General features: G+C 37.8%; 1 protein-coding gene across 1 annotated transcript in view; it reads left to right on the top strand.

The window, feature by feature from the left end:
* The window catches only part of PTPRN2 (protein tyrosine phosphatase receptor type N2), a 638,409-nt gene that overhangs the window by 592,066 nt on the left and 24,405 nt on the right, over nt 1–21,938 (top strand). Inside the window, exons 18-21 of the mRNA XM_058038495.1 lie at nt 11,802–11,921; nt 13,066–13,232; nt 18,856–18,909; nt 20,924–20,988. Coding sequence (XP_057894478.1) covers nt 11,802–11,921; nt 13,066–13,232; nt 18,856–18,909; nt 20,924–20,988 — 406 coding nt within the window. The remainder of the gene's footprint in view (nt 1–11,801; nt 11,922–13,065; nt 13,233–18,855; nt 18,910–20,923; nt 20,989–21,938) is intronic.

Genomic DNA, 21,938 nt, shown 5'->3' with positions numbered 1-21,938 from the left:
GGAATGGTTTATCTGAGAATTATACTGAGAACCTCTGGGCAAAGTATTCATATTTTAGTGCCTGGTCTCTGTAACTAAATTACTGCCAGGGATTCAGTGATTTTCAGAAGGCCTGAAGAGTGTAGCCAGAATTCATTGTCATTTTTGAGATCAGAAAGGACCTAACACCAAGTGCCATGAATTTTCCATTGAAATCTATTCCACACATGTCCCAGTTCTCCAATATGCCTCAATCCTTATGCATTTCCCCTGCCACAGGCAGTTAGGACCCAGCTGCATAAATTTAAGCAGGGGCAGAATTCTTTGCAGGACTGGGGCTAAATGGAGCAGTTCTTGAGGCACAATTAGGATTTTACTTTACATGCAGGTGTTTCAGTGCTGGTGCAGCTCTCAGGTTTGGACCAACACACACTGTCAGGGTAGATGTGTGTGATGGTGTGATGGATACAAGTGTTAGATATTCCTTTGGAAGTACAGAACTGTGTCTGAAAGTTTACAGAAGCTGCCTGGGGAGGAGGCCAGCTGGGGCTTATTATCAACAGGAACATATGCTTTTATTTTTTGTTTTGCATTATGAATTTAGAAGTTTTTGTTCTGAAGATAAGGGACTGTCTGTGTGACAATTTCAGAAGTGTCATTGTATTTTAGGAGCTTGCATCTGTTGAAATCAGCTCTTCATCTGCATCACTTGACCTATCCTTAGAAATTATTAACTGATCCCTATTGAAGACTCTTTTCATGTCACAATTTTTCTGATGAGTAATCAGGACATTGTCAAAAAAGTTGTTGAATTTTGGGTGCGTGGATATTGAAGTGCTCAGTCCAAGATATTTTGGGACTGTTTTCTAGAAGGGCAGAGCAAATGCTTTCTTCTTGAAGTCAGGTGAGCTTTTGGTCTGGCTTAAATTTTCAAGGAGCTTGTGATTTTTGTCCTCATTGTTTGGTAATTAGCTAGAATTGAGAAGACTGATCTTTTTTGCTTGGCACATGGGTTCATTCTAGCAGGCATAATACTTGAAAATGTATTTTTTTAGTTACATATGCAAAATCAAATAGTATGTTAGCTCTTCTTTAATTACATTTTATGATTTTTATGGCATAGGTTTTTAATTATTTTTTTCATATTTGTACATCTACATTGTGTGTACTTTGACTGGAAAATTCCCCTTTACACGTTGAAGAATATAAGTTCTCATTTTTAAATATGGCATTTAAGAAGCCCACTTTGAGTAAGCCTTGCAGAAATCAGAATTAATTCAAGCATAGAATGAAGGATATCTTTTGTTCTTCTCCCACATCAGTTTGAAGTTAGGCACCCTGTTTGCATGGTCACAGAGACTACAACTTTGTTTCTTTGTTCTGTGGTGCAATCTTCTTCATTCTACTTCATACTTAAAAAATCTCTTTCTTTACTTTCTTTCCTCATTTTATGTTGTGTGGAAGAGTCTTCACTTTCCTTCTGCTCTTTTTGCTATTTCTCTTCCAGTGTTCCATCAGTGGAAGTTCACTCCAGCTCCCCACCAGATTTGCTGTAAACATCTTCTCAAAAGATGTTTGGGAGCCATGGTTTAGCTTTGGTTTGAGCATGGTTGTGTGCATTTCTGGTGTGATGCTCTTTTACTATTTCTTCTGTTAGGTTCCATAGAAAAGGTGTTTTTTGACATTTGTTTTGATGATGTCTGTCACTTCAACATAACAATCTACCTGTGCCAGTGTCCTGGTTTGGTCCATGACCCACTTTTCTTAAACTTCCTGCTGATCTCAATTCAGTGTGCCAGTTCTTGTTCCAAACCTTTTACACAGCCCAGGGTATCAACCAGATATAATAAACAGGCCAAGAGAGAGGAGCTCCTTGCCGAACACTGCATCCACGACCACAGAAATGAAGATCCAGTGTACAAGTCAAAAGCCATGGCTTGAAGGTTTTGCAGTTTATGCCCAGTTGCGGGAGAAAAGTTAATTTCTATTTTCACCTAATTGTGCCTATTTTAATGTAAAGCATAGGAAATCTAAACTTGCTGTGGAAAATAATCTTAACTGCTGTCAGGGCACAATCAGTTGATATTTACTTGAGTACAGTTTTCTGTAGTTTATGGTGCTTCCATGATGCTGCCACCAGGGATTGTTTAATGATTCAATTATTCATCCCTGATACATCTTCTCAGTGGTTCTCCTCCCTCTCCCTCCTCCACTTAATGCCAGCTGTTGCAGAGTTGCATTGCTGTTTTTCCCTTTTTGTGCTCAGTGAAGCAGTTTTCTGACTGATAGTGAGAAGAGCAACTGACTCCAGAGAGATCTGGGACTGTTCTGCTGTTCCTTGTCTAAATGCACAATGTCATGCTTTAGCAAGTCCATCAGAAACTCTTGGAGCTTGACATCACCTTCATGGCAATATTTACTGGATGTATTGCTTCCTATTTTTGCAGAGATTTGGCTGCTGAGATTCCCAACAGTCAGAGTGCACAGTGGGCATCAGCCACTGCATTGTGTCTTGGCTGAAAGGTTGCCCCAGCAAGAACCTGTTGTAATTGTTTCCATTCCTGAAGGCTTTTCAAGCTGACTTCTAGAAAACTCTTCTCCACAGAGCATTTGTTTTACTTGCAAATGTAAGGCAACTTTCTTGGCATTCACAAGACAGCTGATACCCACAATGAAATCCAAACTGCTTCTGATCTCTGCTGATTGTCTGCATTTCATGCTCTTATTCCAGATATAGTTTCTAAACTAGCTTTCTCTTAAGCTTTCATTATATTCTGCCACCAGTCAGTGACTACCTCTACAGTAGGAAGCAGTCTGGCCTGCTATGAATGGATTTGTGGAATGTCACAATACTTTGTAGGTTTTACCAAACAGATAATTTAGTTTTGGGCAATCTTTTTTTCTAGTTTTACTGACAGGCCCCTCTAAAACCTGTTATGTTGATCCAGTGCCCAGTATTTTAGTGCAAGTGCTGTTAGACACTTAGCAAACAAATTCCCATTTACTGTATTCAAGTTGCCCAGATCCAAGCAAAGATCATGGTTAGCTCAGTGCCTTTGCTTTCTCATACTAGGCAGAGCTTTTTCATACAACATTGATGGTGCTTGGTCCAACCTCATGTAGTTCAGCATTCTTAGTACAGGCAAGATCTTAAGCTGCACCAAGAGAAATATAGATTGGATATTAGGAAAAAGTTTTTTACAGAAAGGATTATAAATTACTGGAATGGTTTGCCTAGAGATGTGGTGGAGTCACCATCCCTGGGTGTGTTTATAAAAAGCCTGGATGTGGCATTCAATGCTGTGGTTTTGTTGAGGTGTTAGGGCTGGGTTGGACTTGAAGATCTTTAAGGTCTCTTCCAACCTGCTGATTCTGTGAATTCTGTGTGATCCAAGCCTACTACCACTATGGGATTGAGAGGCACCAGCTCCACTGATCTCACTCGTGACCACTTCTTGGAAGATAAGTCTTTTTGGTAGGGTGGAGAAGAGCAGGTATCATTCTTCAGTACCATTTAACTTGAGCCACTAGAGTTGGCCATCAGTCTCAAAATTTTCTTTAAAACTTTCTATTCATTTGGGTTTCCAAGCTGACCTGAGAGATCAGCTTGAGAGAAGTTTTTCTTTCAAAGGCACAGTGTTTGAGCTGGAGATGGTCCAAATGCCTGGGTATTGGTTATTTTCAAATGGTGTTTGAATTTGTATGTGTTGTAAGAAAAATAATGATAAAAAGGAAATAGTCTTATACTGACTCTTCTAATGGCAAAAAACCTCCACAGTTATCTGTGTCCCTCTGGTTTACTTCTCCAGCTCCTTAGATTCTTGGCATAGATTCTCTAAGTCAGCAAGTGCCAAGTTAGTTCCAACTTTCCTGGCTTACCTATTTCTTTGAAAACTTTCTAGCCTGCAGGAGTTGTGTTGTCAGTCATCTCATTGATCTGTTTTGCCACGGGGCTTCTTAATCTGTCTGGATGCTCTGTGTTTGCGGCTCAAGCAGAGATTTCATCTCTACCCGCTTGTCATCTCTTGGACCACTCTGGAAATTTTCCAGCCACTACTTTAATTAATTTTGAAAAGCCTCCAGCTGATTTAAGTCTTCTTTTAATTTTATCTGGTCTTGTTTTCATCTTTTACCAATTACTATTTCTGAGAAATGCATCCTTCATTGATTCTATTCTTGTTCAGTGGGAATTCCACCTCACAATTCCCTTTCTCAAAAACTGGAAGACTGTTCTCACATGGTATTAATCCATTTTTACCTGAGTGGTTAAACAATTTGTCAGGTCTGTGGGTTGTTTTCTTCTCAGCTGGAAAGAAAACTCATCCTCAGGACAGGGTTTTGCTTTGATAGAGTTCCATTTTATTTACAAAGAAAGAACTGAGTTTTATTTCCTTGAACAAAGGCAGAATCAAATAACAGTCAATAACTTCTATTTTCCAAACCTCATTCACCCAGTGTTTTACCCCCAACCTCTCTTTCAGCTTTTCTTCTACCAGGATCACAATGCTAGTTTGTTGAGCTGTGCTGGTGGTTTCTTTATTCCTTTTACACATTTATGCTGCTTATCAGGATTAATCATCTTGCCTTGATTAATGCTCTCTCTCTGCATTAAGCATATCAGTTTCTAGAGAAACTCGCGGGTCCATATACTTCATGTTTCTCTTGTTTTTGATGATAACTTCTGTAATTTCAGTTATCAGGCTTCATAAAAGAGTTTGCTTGTTTCTTACATTTATCTTGAATGAAAGGTGATGATTTTGTCCAGCAGCTTCAGTGAGATTTCACTCAGCTCTTTCACATAGCGCTATTAAAATTCAACATCTCTTTGAACATAATTCAAAAGAAAGAGGATGTGGAACATTTCTGATCTATAACAAGTTTTCGCAGCAGGAGTTCCATGTTGTGAATAATTCTGGAGGCATAAAATTTTATTATTTTCAGTATGTGCTGGGTTATAATTCCACAAAATATTTGACATGAAGTACATGTCTTAACTTGCAAAGTATTCTAAGAAGCAAGGGATGATAATATGCAAGAAACTATTTCTAAGAGTCAGGATACTTAGAACCAACTGTCCTTTCACTGAAAAATTGTTCTTAATTATTCTGGTTTTATAAATTGCATGTCTGCTAAGGTTCATCATCTCCAAATGGGCATTTCTGTAGGAGGCCATAAATTTTCCCTCTGAAAAATACCCCTCTGAAAAATATCATGTCTTTCTTTCATAAACCTACCCACGTTTGCTCTTCTTTCCCCTCCTTTTTGGAGGGAAGTACTTTTTCATGTTTTTTTTATTTTACCACATTAAGTGAAATAGGGGGAGGGAACAAGCACTTCCTACCATGCTTTATTTGCCTTGGAAAATGAAATAATATGTGATATATATACTTCTGTAAGCATTTGTTGTGCTCCTGTGATGTCCTCCCTCCATGAAGAACATAATTAATCTGAACATTATCTGAACATTAGAGAAGTTGTGCAGAAGGGGTAGAGAAATAGGATTTTCCTCATTTTGCAAATGCTGGGTAAGGTACAGTGCATTAAAGTCACCTGGTGACCTAAGTCATGAGAGTAAGTTAAATACAGTCCACATTTGTAGTGGACACACTCGTAGTTTAGACCAGAAAACCCCATGGGTTTTGCCTAAACACATCTGTAGCTCAGGCTAAATAGATCCCCCAATGCCTCAGTCTGGCAATGGCGACAGAGCTGACACCACTCATGAGCAGCACCAAGTCAGACAGGAGGTGGAAGGCAGACTTCAAGCGCTGCCCCTTTGTGGCTGGGGTGCTCCTCTAGGAAGCAAGGAAAAGCTTCATCATCCTCCACATTCTGAGTCAAACCCATGCTTTTCTTTACCTCGTCTTGCCTCCACTACTTGTCAGTACATGAAATAGTCTCAAAACTGGAAGTCCTCTTCAGCCTTCTTGTTAATGCTGCCTGTCTCTTGCTGGCAAACAGAGAGAGACCTCACTGGAGTGGAGGTTTGCACTGTGGTGGCTGTAGTGACTGGGGAAACCTCATGTCTGTTCCCTTGATTATTTTTTACTTTTATTGCCAGACTGTTAAATGTAAAGTGCAGAAGAGGTCCCAAGAGAAAAGTCCATAGCCCTAATATGAGCCAGGCAGTTCAACTACCATTTGCTTTTTGTTGCCCCAGTCCTGCATTTCTTAATCTAAAACTATTTTTACTTTTCTCTACCCCTGTTCAGGAGTAAGTTATCAGCATCAGTCAGAAGAACTGACTGTTGGTTTCCTCCCAGATCACAATGGCATATTAAGAATTGATTCCTGAATCACAATCTACAGGACATGATAAATCTCTGCATGTCTAATCACCAACATTTGCTTCTCTCTTCCAGTTTTGGAATTCAGCAAAAGAAATACAGAATACTGTCAGTTGACTGTGTCCTCTGTAAAAAGGATTAGTAATCAGTAGTCTCCAAGGGCAAATCCCAGTAGCAGGAGACCATGTCCCCATAGCTGAATGAGTCTTCCAGCAAAATCAGTGTTCCAAGCCCATGGGCTGAGTAGGAACAATTGTACTAAACCCTTGTCTGCTCTAAATGCTGGTTTCTGTGCTCCCAGTTCAGCACGTTTTTGAGTGCTGAAATTAATTTACAAACTAAATTATTCTTCTGCATTTTGTTCTGTGCAGACACAGTGCTTTCAAGCAGTTGTGATTCCCAAGTTTTATTTTCTTTGCCTGGAATGGGACTTCCTGCATGTCTAATCAGTTCTCACCTTCAGAAAGAAGAGCAGATGAAAACCAACAGAAAGCAATTCAATGTGTAAAATATGCATATTTTAATTTAATAAAGGAAAAACAGCAAGGGAGACATAGGCACAGAACAGTAGCCCCTAGAGCTCTAGTAACTTGTCAAGCCATGAGAAATAAATATAGCATTAGAAATTCCATAAGCGTTCAGTGAAGGAGTCTGCTTTTACCACACTCCCTCTAATTATGGCTCTGGTTGGAGAAGGTACTTAGAAATGGTCCCTTAAAATTTGTATCCCTTTATTGTTTAGTTTCCACATTTTCAATACTAAAGGAAAACCTAATTTCTGATTATTTTGGTGGACTTTTGCTCCTTAATGTGGTTTTGTCAGCAGTGCAACTCTAAACAGAGCTCATATTTAAATTATTTAATAATAAGGCTCGTTAGGAGTCTACTGAGAAGAATAAGAGCAGTTTATGTCTCTATGAGAAAGCAGAAAGAGAAATTATTGCAACACATACAGACATCTTGCATTTGCCTTTTCCTATGACTTCCAAACAAGTGTTGCTAAAACAGCAGGGGACACAGTACAACTGTCTACTTATATATGATTCTCTCTGAAGACATTTTTCCAGTTTCTGTTAGATACTTTTTTAATGAAATACAGATTGTTGACCGTTAATCATCCAACTTATAGATTTGCTTAACTGGCAGGCACAGTTATGATTTTGCAGATGGCCATTCTCACCTTGCCAGATTTGACCCATTTCATATTAAAGTTATGTCATTTACAAACAAAATATTTCACAAAAATGTTTGTATGACTTTCTGATTGGCATGCATTGTAAAGCTGTAGTTGGTAACAAAAATCTAAATTCAACTCAAATTTTTCCTTCAGTTAAAAGATCCTCTTTTTCTTTTTAAGCTTGAAAGGCATCAGTTGAGTTAATTATTTTCACAATATCTAATGGGATTAATATTATCTCATGCAGCAAGGGTTAGTACCTCGCTTTGTTGTTTTTTTAGGAGTCCTGTTTATTCATATTGAGTTTTTGTTGTCCTCAGAAATTATTTGCGTTGTCTTAGCTGGTTCACCTGCTTTTCCAAGTCTTTGCATTTACCAATTATACCAATTGTATGGGGAGCCAAAAAGACTGAAAAGGTAAATTCTGTCGTTTTCTGGAGGTCACTCCCAGAGAGCAGCTGGTGTGATTTGCAGGTTATATTTAGTGAAATGACTGGATTTGACTGATTTTCCCATCTATTTCCTACTTTTAAATCATTGCATTTTAGAAACTTCTCCACTAGTCCCCATTAAAAGAAGTGTGTCTGGGCAGAGCTCCTATCTTGTCATTTCCCCATCACCAAAATGACAGAAATGGCTGGAAAAGGAGTTTGGGGAGAATCGTTTATTATAAAAAGAAGCTTCAAAGTGATGAAGTGTCTGAAAAAAAAAGGGCGCTCATATTAACCATTTTATTTACAAGCTAGTAAACAAGGACATTTTAAAGTATAAGCTATCAAAAACTGATGTTTTATCAGATTTATGGCATTGTTGTAACACTGGTTCTGCTATTTGTGACTTTGTTTTTCTCATTATGTGAAAAACCAATTCTGTACTCCTTTTCAAGTAATTCTACTAAATATAATTCATCCCAATGTGGAAGCCCTTTATGTGGGGCTGGCAATGCTGGATAACCACAGCATGAGGTCTCTACACTTGGTGGATTTCATCAACAGGGAATTCTGAGGATCACAATGCTCTGCTCATTTTGGCTTGCAGGATTCAGCCTTTAATTTGCAGCAAATGGAACAGGGTGGTGTTATTCTTGTCCAAGAAGTGTTCTGAGAGTGATGCATACAGCAGAACCTCATTAAAGATCATTAACATGTTACTCTCTAGGCCTGCAGGCTGAAGGTGGAGATGCCACACAAAATCATGCAGTGTCCTCCCTTTTCAGCAAGGCTCTGCAGTGAGCTCCTGTACAGAACTCAGGCTTTATTGCTCCCATTCAACATTTCTTCTTCTGCTGAAAGTATTACCATGAATTACAAACATGAGCCTTCCTGTGCTAAGTGATGGAAATAAAATTAGATTTATATATTGCAAATATATACATGTGTATATTATGTGTTGTATATATATATATTTAGTTTTTGTAGAAACTTAATTTTGCAGGGCTCTACATAAAAAGAAAAACCTCAGCCCTGAGGACCTGAAGTTCTCTTTATTCTTCTATCACATTGTGCAAGCATACAAAGTTCAGAAATATGTGAATTAGTGCATATTTGCAGTTGAACTACTTCCTCCATTCTCCAAGGCCAGCTCAAATGTCCCTTTGGCACTTCTTCGGAGGCTGTGCTGGGATTGTGCAGACCAGGTCTGGGCTACCTGTTCTTTCTTTACCAAGACACATTCTTGGGGCCACTTTGTAGTTTATGGGTGTGCCTGGACACTGAGCACAGCCAAGTTTGAACTGCTGGGAGATGCAGCTTCTGAAAACCCCAATAATTGCTTAAAGATGGGGATGTAAACAGATGACAATGTAAAACTCTGTGAACTGCCTTTGACTCATCCTGCTTCCAAGTTACTTGGAAATATATGGTAATAAATATCAGGCTGATGGCCTTATATTTAAATTAGCAAGGAAACAATGAAAATGCTGTAGTCCTCCAGTCACAGGTGGTGAGCCTTAGTGAAAATCCCATCTCAATGGTAAGCACAGAACGTGCAGGGACAGTTGCTTGTAACAGGAAGGAAGGCACTAGACTGTATTGCCTTCTTGATTTAGTAGATTTGACTTCTACTTTTCACACAATGACCTAAAAGAAATATTACACCCCAGTGTAACTTTGAAATTGTTTGTTTAAATTAACTTTCATTTGGATTTATGCTTAATGAAATCTTCAGAGATGCAGACAGCCCCTCTCTAATGAAATGCTCTGTCTTTGAACCAATGAACAGGGTTGCCAAACTGTAAGGATTCCTCTCTAAATGAGTGGGCTTTTATAATGTTACACTTGGGTGGCACAAGCAGAGTGCTCGATGATTAGTTTATGGTCTAGATCATTGTATTTTTATTACACTCATAAAAACTGTGTTTCTCCTCATTTTCGTAATGGCTTCAATGAGCTTCTATACCTTCTAGAGGCACATTAAATCGTTATGTGATGAAAGTACTGATTTAGTGGGGCTAGTTTTAAAGTAAGATGCATGTTTTGAATTCTTATCTTAGTCTGATTGCTGGCTGAAAAAGGTGAAACTATTTTAGAATGAAAGAAATCTGTATCATCCTCCGTACATATCAAGAAGGTTTCCAGCTGTGGCCTGAAACAAATGCAGTACAAAAAAGATACCAATGATAAATATACATCTGTCTGTAAAGTGTCTATAATTTTAAAGTATGTTTAAATGGTTTTGTGGCATTGTGAGATTTTAAAGTGAGGAGGAGGAAATTACAGACATTTTTATTTAAAAAACATTTTTGAAGGGGTTAAAAAAAAAGATTATTCTTAAATTCCGCTATAATTTTTTTACCCCACTTCTTTTCAAAATGATAAATAACCCTATTCTGTGTATACCCTAGATTCATTTCTCTAAATAATTCTAAGCCGGTTTTAAAAGTAGTTTTAATTATGTTGCAAAATGAAAAAGGGGAAGAAAAACGTTATTTGTTTCTCTATATGCAAGCTATTCTTAAAAGAGAAGACAACATCATTATCCATGAATGGGAAACCTTTTTATTTGATATGTAATTTAAAAAATAATCCTTGAATTGAATGTATCATCTCATCTTTGCACAGTTTAGACAAAGGCCTTTTTTGTTGACAAAATTTACATGTCAATACAGTTGCTTATAAATATTTCTGTGAAATAAACATAACCCTTCACAAAAAGAGCAGTTTACTCTTCATTTAGTAATTTTATATGCTAGCAAAAAGACAATGAAAGTTGTATGCAAATATAACATCAATGTACAGCATAATAATAACAGTTTTTAGTGATTATACTGCTTGGTATTAATTCATAGGAGCCTTTTTGTTCAGTCATGGGCTGTGTTTGGAACAGAGATATGCCAGACCAGAGCTTCTCTGCTTGTCTGCTGTTTGTGAGAGACATCCACAAATCCTTTAGTTGAGGATGTGTTTGATTCTTGTATCCTACTCTGTGGCTGGTCTAAATTATGAAGTGATCATGCTGACAGTGAAGATACTCTGTTTTCCTCTGTTTCTGTACCTGTGCTCTGTGACTGGACTGTCTGCAGCACAGGTTGGACTTGCATTCTACCTCCAGGAAAAAAAATAAAAGGAGAAAACAGAACTAGAAAAAGAGGAAGGAGAAGGGGAGTGGAAAAAAAAAGGTGAAGGAAAAATGAAATAGAAAAGAGGGAAAGAGAATGGAAAATAAAAACAAAATTTAAAAAAAAGGAAAAGGGAAGAAAGAAGACAAAGGAAAGCTGGAAGGAAAGAAAGAAGGAAAAAGAAAGTAATGCACATTTGCAACGAAGCTTTTATAAGTCTGCATTTGGAGGGACGACTTCTCCATCCAAAATGTTCCTGGAAAAACAGATTTTCCCTGCCTTTTCTTCATTACTGTTGTTCAGATGCAACTTTCATGATTGTTTCAGCAATGCTGTGCTTTAATGGCTTTAGCTACTTGGCAAAGTGAAAAAAGCCATGGGGTTGAGAACACAAACAGGTTTCAGTATATGTGACTTTAGTAGGTCTGTGCTGCTTCAGTGTTAAATATCAAATCTTAAATGGATGGGTGTTCTGCAAGCACCACTCAGTGTTCCGTCAGTGGATCTAGAAGTTTGCCACAAAAGCAGTTGAACATGGTACCGGGAGCAAGGAGAGATTTTGGGGATGACCTGAATTGAAATCGCAGGAAATTCTTTAATATTTCATGGGCGCCTGCAAAATATGGTGCCAGTTTATTCAGGGATTTGAAAGCAGCTGCAGAGTAAAAGTGTCTAATGAAAATGAAATAAATTTCCTGTGAATGGAATAAATTTTGATTGTGTGTCTGAGTGCAGTAATTATACATGTCACGCAGTAATTAGGCAGTCACAATGTGGCCACGGTGTCTTTCTTTGTCTGCAGATGGTCTGGGAGAACGGCTGTGTCGTTATTGTCATGCTGACACCCCTCGTGGAAAACGGAGTCAAGCAGTGCTACCACTATTGGCCGGACGAAGGGTCAAACCTCTACCACATCTACGAGGTACCTGCACAAAAATTCTGCTTGCAAACGTGACAGTAAGTGCTGATTCCATCCAGGGCAGAAGGATGCTGGAGATGTTTTAACCCAGAGGTCGAGCTGCGGACTCAAATTCTCCTGGTGTGCCTTCGGGTAGTTCTGCGTTTGCAAAAAAAATTGGAGTGCAGCTTTAACAGCAAGGTGGTTTCCACCAAGCATAGAAAATAATGAGTAAAATATTGCAGTATTAAAAAGGACAATAATGTTTGCATTTTGAATGGTTTTGCAAGTGTTTGATATATGAAAGCGTGTATTTATGTTTTATAGGAAAATAGTATTTTTGGAACTAGTGGATTTTGCCTTAGGATAGCCATATGTAAATCTTTGTAGAAAAAACCTCTATATTGCTGTAGTAATTAATCTTATCTATATTTATCTCATGCCTCAGTCACAACAACAAATATATATTTTTATTTTCTGCTTTGCATTTCTAGCCCAAAATATCATATCAGAAGTTATGTTGCAATGCAACATTGACAACAACTGTCAGATTTTTCCAGTGGTCCAGCTGTGTAGAGGAAGAAATTAATACCACAATGCCAAACACAAAGAAATGTGGAGAAACTGTGAAGAAATGCTGTTATTTAAACTAAAATGGGAATAAAGTAATTTTCTGAAAAGATGAGCTCTGCAAATAAACTGCATTTTTTAATTCTTATTTTTCTTCATAGCAAAAGAAACTGAATTTTTACTTCTCATGTGAATTCAACTCAGATTTTTAAGACCTCTGAGAGTGGGCTGGGCAATGCATTTGTGGACATTTTTGAAAAGAAAGGAACTGCCAGTCTAACACATTTTCAATACAAAATATCTTTTGTATTCTCATAATGTTATAAAAATTTAATTCAGTGAATTTTTCTTTTGCATGAAAATTGTCAAGATTTTTCTTATGTTTTCAATGGAAGAGCAATGGCAGCTAACCCCTTTCTGACAGCTACATTGATTGCTAAATTAATTTTTTTTTTCCCTTCATACTGGCCAATTTGCTAATAAAAATAAAATTTTCATGCAATTCCTTCATCCCAGAAATCTTACACGTGCAATCCCGGAGACGTGACTTGCAACCAGAATTGCTGATCTCCGTTTGTTCCCTCCTGTGGGTGTGTAGGTAAATCTTGTCTCTGAGCACATCTGGTGCGAGGATTTCCTCGTGAGGAGCTTCTACCTGAAGAACCTGCAGACCAATGAGACCCGCACAGTGACCCAGTTCCACTTCCTCAGCTGGAACGACCAGAGGGCTCCTGCTTCCACCAGATCCCTTCTGGATTTCCGCAGGTAAAGCACAAAGTATGGCACTTCTTCTAAGATGACACAGATCTGGGGAACTAGGGCTTTTTTTCTTCCTTTAAAGAATTTTGGGTTGAAAGGGGGCTCCTCAGCCTGTGATGCCACAATGCTAGACTAAGAGAAATATCTTCAATAGGTTGATGTTTTTAGTGTTGCCTTACGCAGAGATGGTGCCTGGGTTTAAGACATATTCATTTCACATTTAGAGATCAATACCTTTCCTCCCTTTGTATAATCTCAGTGTTTCTGTATTTCTTTGTTTTTCAAGTATTTATTCATTTGTGCAACTTCCAGGCTTTTTGTGTAGCTCCCCCAAGATCCTTATATCAGGACTCTCACAAGTAAATTAGGAACTGTGAGCTTTAAAAAAAGAATCACAATGGAGTCATATGGTGATAGCATCATTCCCATGGTACCATTTGCTCATAAGGATCCAACAGCGAGGTCTGCAGACCTTTGGCTGCAGGAAGGTGGAAGCTTGAGGAAGCAGATGAAAATGTTGACATAGAATACCCTTTGGAACTTTAAAGAAAGTCAGTGTGCCTTTAAAATACAAATATACAAAGGCAAAAGCTGTGAAAGTCCTCGCCACCTTTTCTAATGTTTGCTGTGCCTATCTAAATTTTAATTTGAAAATTAAAGCCATGCATGATAAATACTGGAGCGAAATAATCTTCATTTGATTGCAAACCGTGCCCAGTGCATCACGTGTAGGTGTTAGCGTGTACCAGCTAATCCGCAGCGACGCGCTTATGACTAATGAAAAGAATCTCCATGAGGTTTGGGGAGTTGGTGCTCCATCCACCAGCGGCCTGTGGGATCACATGTTGTTCTCTCTGCTCTACAATATTATCTACAACCCCCCAAAGTGATTATACGGGGCTCAGCGCTCAAAGATCCAAAGTTTTTTCTTTCAAGGAGTGCTGGGAGCTTTGACTGATGCCAGTCGAAGTCGTGCATCTGCACCCGAGGGGAGGAGCTGGCATACAGCCAACAGGAGCTGGTTGCACAGTTGTCTGTTGGCAAAATCCTACCCTTAAAAATTTAGGGCTAAATGCCACCCTTCATCTACTCAGTATTCTTGTACATATTGCAAGGCTTTTCAAAGCAGAGAGACATCTCACACGGTGCAGGTCAGGTAATGGAGTGCAGCTGCTCTGAGTCACTTGGAGGTATGGCTAGGTGAGGATGTAGGATATACTACAGAGTCACAACACAAAAGCAGTAGTGGAGCAAAGAAGCACAGCCATGCGATGGAGCTGAAATTGTAATTGAATTTTCAAGGTTTTCTTCTCTGGGTTCAACTTTAATATGATTTTTATAGGTTGATTTCCCTTTGCTTGTGGTACCGAGGAAGTTGCCTGTAGTGAATTTTTGCAGTGACAATTGTGACTCGGTTCCATTAAGCTGTGTGAGGCTGCAGCACAGAGCCAGTGCAGCATCCAGCTTTGCTCTTTTCAAAGTTAGTGGGAAATCTGCTAGCAATTCTAACTAGAGCATAAATGAGCCTGTACAGCCGGGACATCTGAAGCTCAGAGCACCTCGCCTCTGACTTGTTTCAGTAAGGATTGAGGTCCCTGCATGAGCTAGAGGATTAGATCTGCAGTAAGTCACAGTTCACACTGCCAGGAAAGAGCCTCTTAGAGTGACATTGTGTAAGGGTTAAATAGCCGTGTGGAAGAAGTGTTGTGCAATACTTTGAAAAAGAAAAATGATAACTAGATGAGAAAAGTAGCAGAGCTGCCATTCTTTGTATTTTAAGCCAGTATGGGAATGAACCTGTTAAGATTTAATTGAATTCTGAGTGTTCATTTCACATGTATTCACAGTCCAGTGTAGGGTACTGTAATCATTTGCTACGTGCAGATTTTGTACAATGAACTCATAGTACTGAATGCATAGTAAAATTCCGCCTGAAAAGGAATTTTGGCATGCACAATAGCCTGGTCTATGAATCTCAGTTTTCTTGGTCATCTGATCTTTGGGTTGTTTTTTCTTTTTCGTTCTTTTTTAATGACAAAAAAACTAATGCACTATCGCTAAAATAATGTATTTGGAATTCATTTATACAATCCATGTTTTGCACCTGAAGCTTTCTATTGAAAGTACAGACTCTGCTGGATTACAACAGCTGAGTCATAAAGCCCCCAGAAAAATGTCTGACAGTGCTACCATACTCTTAGTAGGGTAGTGCTAGGAAGGGGCTGCTCTCATTTCTTTTAATCTTATCTATGGTTTTTATGTGCATTCAGTGTGTTTGTATATATATATGGATATGTGTGTATATTTATATATTCACATACATATATGAAATTAAGCATATACATAACCAACCCTCTATTTTGTTATAATTCATCACCAAGAAAAATTGGATTCCCAAAATTACCTTGCCCAGAGTCTGTGGAAATATGGACCTAAACATTTTTATTGAAGTAAATTTTGCAAGTCTCTTTGAAAACTGAAAGCTTACATTTCTCTTACTCTGTATCAGACAGTGATTTAGATGATTTTGCATCTAGCAGATACATTAAACCTTGCTGAATAATCTATCATACTTCCATAATGTAGGAATCAATTGTCAAAAAGACATTATTCTATATATTTTACAAATCTGTACAAAAGACAGTCCCTGAGAGGTGAGGCTACTACGGAAACCACTGGTCAGTTTTAAATGCTTCTGGAGTCCTAATTTCATTTTGAACAATAGACCAATCATTATTGCTCTGGACTAGCTTGTTAGTCATGCACTGATATGTGTCATTAAATATTTCTTAAGCCCAGAGGGAGCACATTTACACTTTAAAGAGGGACTGCTAAGCTAAAAGATAATTAGCATCACATGTGAGGGCTTTGCTTAAAATATATATCTATTATGCTATCACTTCTCGCTGTGTGCAATGGCATTTACTAACACTGCTCACTTTAAAAATGGACAAATTCTTATTTTGCCAGCTAATTAGCGGTTGCCAGTGTCATTTTTGTGATGTTGCAGCTAGTAATATGAGCCCAGTTGCATAGTCACAAAAGTGATCATTGGAAACTGTGACTCTGCTGCAGGGACAATGTGGGAAACCCCTTTTCTGAGCCTCTAACGACCTCTGACCTTTGCTTGCTGATGGTTTGCATGATGATTTCTTTTTCACTCAATGAGCCAAGGGTTGGTTTGTATTACTAATCATTCTTTCTAAGTTAATTCTTCCTGTATATGTATATATTTATATATATAATATATATTTTCTTCAACATTCAAGAACTTTGCTTACTGATGAATTTTCAGCTCACTCTCATTAGCCAGAACTAAGAATGAAATGAGATGTTGCTGCACTTCTAAATATTTTCAAAAGCTATATATAGACTAAGCTATGAACCAGCTGGATTGAAACCCTTTGTTTTAATGTGTTTTCTGAATTGTGTGATAATGAAAATGTTTGAAACGCCTTCAATAAAACTGACAAACATAAGGTGTCTTTCCCTAACATGTGTCTCTGGCTGTCTGATTTACTGAGAGGTCTGATAGATTTAGATCCAGTTTGCCATTGAAATTATATTAGGACTTTGGTAGAGGGCTAGTCACAACATGCAAATATCATGTTAGTGGTGCCACGCAAGGAACAAAGGAACCACACAAGCAGAAAGAGAAACGGTAAATACCCCTCTGTAGTGATTAGCTTTTATTTAATACTTGAAATGGAAAAACAACTCTTTACTAATGCACTTGATGGGGGTGGGGGGAGAGTGACCAGATGCGAGTTGGGGAATGCAGGCTGACTTTATCAGATGTTGGTACAGACATTTCAAATATAATTTACTGTATACATTTTTAAAAAACAAAAAAAGCCCCACCAAACCAGGCTTGATATCATGTAGAAGGACCTGATTCCCAGGATATGACCATCAGGAATTGAATGGTTCATTCATGTGAAAATTCTTCTGTAGCCCAAGTTGTTGAAGTTTTGTTTGGTACTGCCTGCATATAGATATATTTATGGACATATAAATGGTCCATTTAACTTCTGAGGTCATGTGCTTATCAATGACTTACCACTCATTTAATGAGAACATTGTTCTACTGCATTAATTACTTATATCCAGGGAATATAAATAGAGACAGAATGTCTCTGCAAGTATGATTTACATAATTAAGCAAGAGAGTAAGAATTGTGAAAAGTCTCTGAATTCAAATGTTTAAAGGGAATCCCAACAAGAACTTAATATTGGTCTCAAGTTTGGTTAGAATCTTAAGTCACAAAAATAAGAATATGAAAACATAGTTTCATGTGATATCATCAATACCTCCATAGACCATTTGGGTTGAGTTCCAGGTATCCCAACACCCTGTCAGAAGTTTGGGCATCTTCAGGCTATACTGTAAGCAGTGTTTAAAGATATGTGCATGTTTTCACAGCACAGATGTTAGTGAATAGATGAACAGCCAAGAACTAAATGATTCAGTAGGTTAGTTATGCTTTAAAATTCATAATAACATCACACCACTGTTAAATTTTAGCAGCTCCCTTTAGTTTAGTTATCAGGATCCTGTGTAACACTTACACTGAGCTGGGGACTATTAGAGCACCCTTTGGAAGCTGCCTTATGAAATTATTTTATAGAAGACCTTCTAGCTCCAGTAAACTCAAACTCATCAAATAATTTGAATGAAAGGTTTTGATTTCTTGCAGCAATGCTTTCCCATTTTAGCCTTTATTCATCTTGCCTTGTTAACATATGTGTGCATATTTTATGGATTTTTGGCCTGTAACGTTCTTGACATGCAAAATATATCCTAGAGCAAAAGAGAGGGCTTGGGATTTTGGTGTTTGTAAGGCAATTTAAATAGATTTAAACCAGTTTTGTGGGCTCTATTCTTAGACTGAGTATCTTGGTTTGCTTCAGCACTAGTTAATTCCTTCATTGAATTTGCACATCAGCTAACCTGTTCTGTGGTTATATTCTATTGATTGATTCCACCTATATTCTCTTGCCACTGAAAATGTTTAACCAGGAAGCTGTTGAAGACAACAATGTGTAAATATTAAATATATAACACTTTTGCAATAGAACTGAAGCACTAGAACCAAAGCTTACTGATGGATTTAGTTATTTTTACTATTATAAGATTACATTTTAGAATTTTTAAGAAGCATTTCAGGAGATTTGGCATTTGCCTTTCTGGGAAGAAGTGGTGTTACAGATCAGCACACATTGTACAAAGTGTAGTGGAATAGCCTTTTTTAATTTTATATTCAGTTTGATGACCCTTGATATTTCCTTGAGCAAGCTCATGAACTCAAAGTTTGCCTCAAAATCAAGGCATCTCAAGATAATATTAGTTTTGGAGCTAAGAAATGAACCATTTGAGAAAATAGCTCATTTGTTTTGCCCAAACAACAGTAATAATGGAATGTTTTCTGGGATTTCTTAGGCAGCAAACCAGAATCAAACTTTAGAGAAGATTGTCTACCTAATTGCTTGTTATATTAGGAAACTATCAACCTGAGTATTCCTTCAAAGACAGTAATATTTGCATTTTCTTATTGCTTATTTTTGACAGTTGGTGAAAGAAAAAGTAAATAATATGCTTAATTAATTTCTTGTGTCTGTTTTATTTCAGAAAAGTAAACAAGTGCTACAGGGGTCGCTCTTGTCCAGTAGTTGTTCATTGCAGGCAAGTACAATTTCTAAAATAGCTTTAGACATATCTGTATGTGTAAGAATTTAATATAGATATAAACAAAGTGGGCAAATTGAAGCTTTACATGAATCACTAAACAGTGTGGTAGGCTAAAAGTTTTAAGTGTAATTCAATTGAGTTTTAATGCTATTTAATACTTAGGATGTGTTTTTATCATAAAATTGTTCTTCCATATGATGTTTTAGATGTTGAGCCATGAGTTAACAATGGATGGCCACACTTTCTAGTATAAGCAGCACTTCAATTACATACATCTCGTTCAAAATTATAGATGTTCTTTGCATGCCGTCCCAATTTAGTCTGCTTTATATTATTAACACTCAATTATGTTTTATTTCTTCTTTACTTGTTTTTAGCAATCAGGGCAGGAAGAGGGCAATGTCAGGGAGTGGAAACCTGCCCAGAGATTGAATAATTCTTTAAGCACAGACTATTTTTAGGCCTGACAATGTGATAGATGCACACGAAAGCTGTCAGACAGTTCAGTGGAAAAGTTTACCATAATAACATTAATGTTGGGGTTTGCCATTGGGGGTTCTGACTTATTTATCAAAAATATCCTTGTAGATCATGAAGACAGAAAAAGAGCCCTGCTAAGTGGCAGAATGTTTGCCATGTGGCACTTCACTGTGGATGGGGGTGAGGAGGGAGGGGATGTGTCTCTCACGTGTGGCTCAGCCAAGTGAGGATGCAAGGAGCTGAATGCTCCAGAGGGGGCTGCTCTGCATTGCCTTCAGGAAATGCGAGAAAGGAACAATTTGATGCACAATGAAGAGCCTTCAAATTTCTTGCTATTTCCTTACTGTGATGGATGGAAATATCTACCATGAGCTCAGGAGTTTTTGTTTTTTATTGGGCCTGATTGCTGTCTTGTCTCTCATTATTCAGCTTAACTAATAAGATTGTGTCTTTGTTCCCTTCATAGACAGAGGAAAAAATTTATTATCACTAGCTCCTTTTCTCTAAACAGTGATCTAGTAACTGAAAGAAAAAAATCTGTCTACAGAAATTAAGTTTCATAGCCTGACTGTAAACAGAATGCAATAACGTGCTTCATGCTGTTCTATTATTTTTTTTTCTTTCATTAATTCTTTTACACAAATTGAGCTATCAATAAAAATAATGGCTTAATTAATAAAACTACATACCAGCCTAATGGGTCACACATGCACCTTTGTAAAAATTTTGGGGAGGGAAAGAAAAAAAGCTTTTACTTAAAGTCTTAATTATGTTTGCTAACAGCAGCTCTAAAAGAGCATCACGCTGGCAATTACACGTTGCTCTCTGAAAGGGACACAAGCTGCATTCAGATTAGGGAGCTTTGCCCCTCCCGAGGCTTGGTCTCACATCTCTGAGGAAGGGCTGTGGATATACAAAAGTAAAGCTATTTCTTAAAATTACAAGATAATATTTCTTTCTGGTCATTGTTTCTAGGGAAGAATTGAAGGGAAAGGGACAGAGAAAAAACAAACCACTCATATGTAGTGAAGAAAGATTGCAGTCCTCAGTAATTAAATATTTGTCCTTGAGCAGATCTCTGCATTCCCTGTCACCACTGTGCTCAAATGCAATCTGCAGCATTTTTGACTTTTCTGGATAATGTTCTAGTCAAACTTACTCTTGAGTTCTTCATCTCATATATAAGTGACTGCAAGGTCACTAGATGTACACTTTTTTAATTGAAATGGTATCCTGGGTTAGGGTTTTCCAGTGTTGTTCAAAATGTTTCTCTTGCATGAACACAACTTGGCTTAAAAAAATCAAAACAAAGCCCTGCTATCCATGCAGGGTAGTAGTTAATCTTCCACAACCAGCTTGTGTTTATTCAGTGCAAGCTTTTTCTCCTCTCTCAGTACCCTCCTTTAACCCCTCATTCTCTCCTCTCCCACCATGTGTAACGCTGTAACACTAAGGGCAGGTACCTTCATGTTGAGTCTAGATGCACACTGATAGGCTTTATTTTTTCTTTTTCCTTTTCTGTTGGCAGCGATGGTGCGGGAAGAAGTGGAACCTACATTCTAATTGACATGGTTCTCAATAAAATGGCCAAAGGTGAGAATCGAAAGGCTTGTTACTTCCTCACTACTGAAATATGTGCTTGTGTTGCCATGACAACAGTGGGGGAGCAATATTCACAGAAAATCTGAGCATAAATTAGAGGCAAATTGTACTCTTTCCTGAATGTTCTGTATTTTTGTTTTCATACCAAACGCAAATGCTTTGTGAATGAGAGGTGTGTTTGTGCTGTTGAGAAGTAGTTGAATTTTTAAATTTATCATTTAAAATAGTTATTGCAGTTTTTACAAGAGATGCCTTGGGGCTGTACAGCCCTAATTTAGTGGTTACAGGAGCTAGGTCCTGGGCTGTGTCATGGCTGTTGCCCACATGGGTGTTACCTGCCCCACCATGACAGTCAGATGTGATTATTTTCCTTTTTGGAGCTGCCCATTGCCACCAACACGTGTAGAAGTGGTGGTGCCAGACAGGACCTCGTATCTGGCACAGATTTGTTTCTTACAAGGAAAAAGACTGTAGTGAAAAGGACAGAGAACTGAAAATAAATCTCCATTGCCAGTTCTGGCACTATCTATTCGACATTGAACAATGTATTTAACTTTCCTGTTTCTTAGAAGTCTCATCTGTGATATGTAATTTTATGACATGGGAAATAATCTGTCAACTAAACATAAACTTGTTTGTTAAAATGAACACTCTATAGACACTCTAGAGATTGGGGCCATTCCTTTTTTTTCTTGATGGGTAGTACTTGAAATACTCGGAAATAATCTTTGTTCGAACTGAACAAAATTTTAATGCTGATACTCACTTCAGAAGGAAGGAAGGTGAGAGTGAGCATGTAAAACTGACCAAATAAACAAAAAGAAATTTGCCTTTATTGATTCTTAACCTGAGTTCTTAAGCTGCATCTGGCATTATGCACACACGTGTATTTAATGAAAAAGGATTAAATGTAAAAACATACTAATTTAAAGAGAGAAACA

This window comes from Melospiza georgiana, chromosome 1, assembly GCF_028018845.1.
Source record: "Melospiza georgiana isolate bMelGeo1 chromosome 1, bMelGeo1.pri, whole genome shotgun sequence".
In the NCBI taxonomy this organism is placed as follows: Eukaryota; Metazoa; Chordata; class Aves; order Passeriformes; family Passerellidae; genus Melospiza; species Melospiza georgiana.
This window is presented reverse-complemented; position numbering and strand designations above follow the sequence as displayed.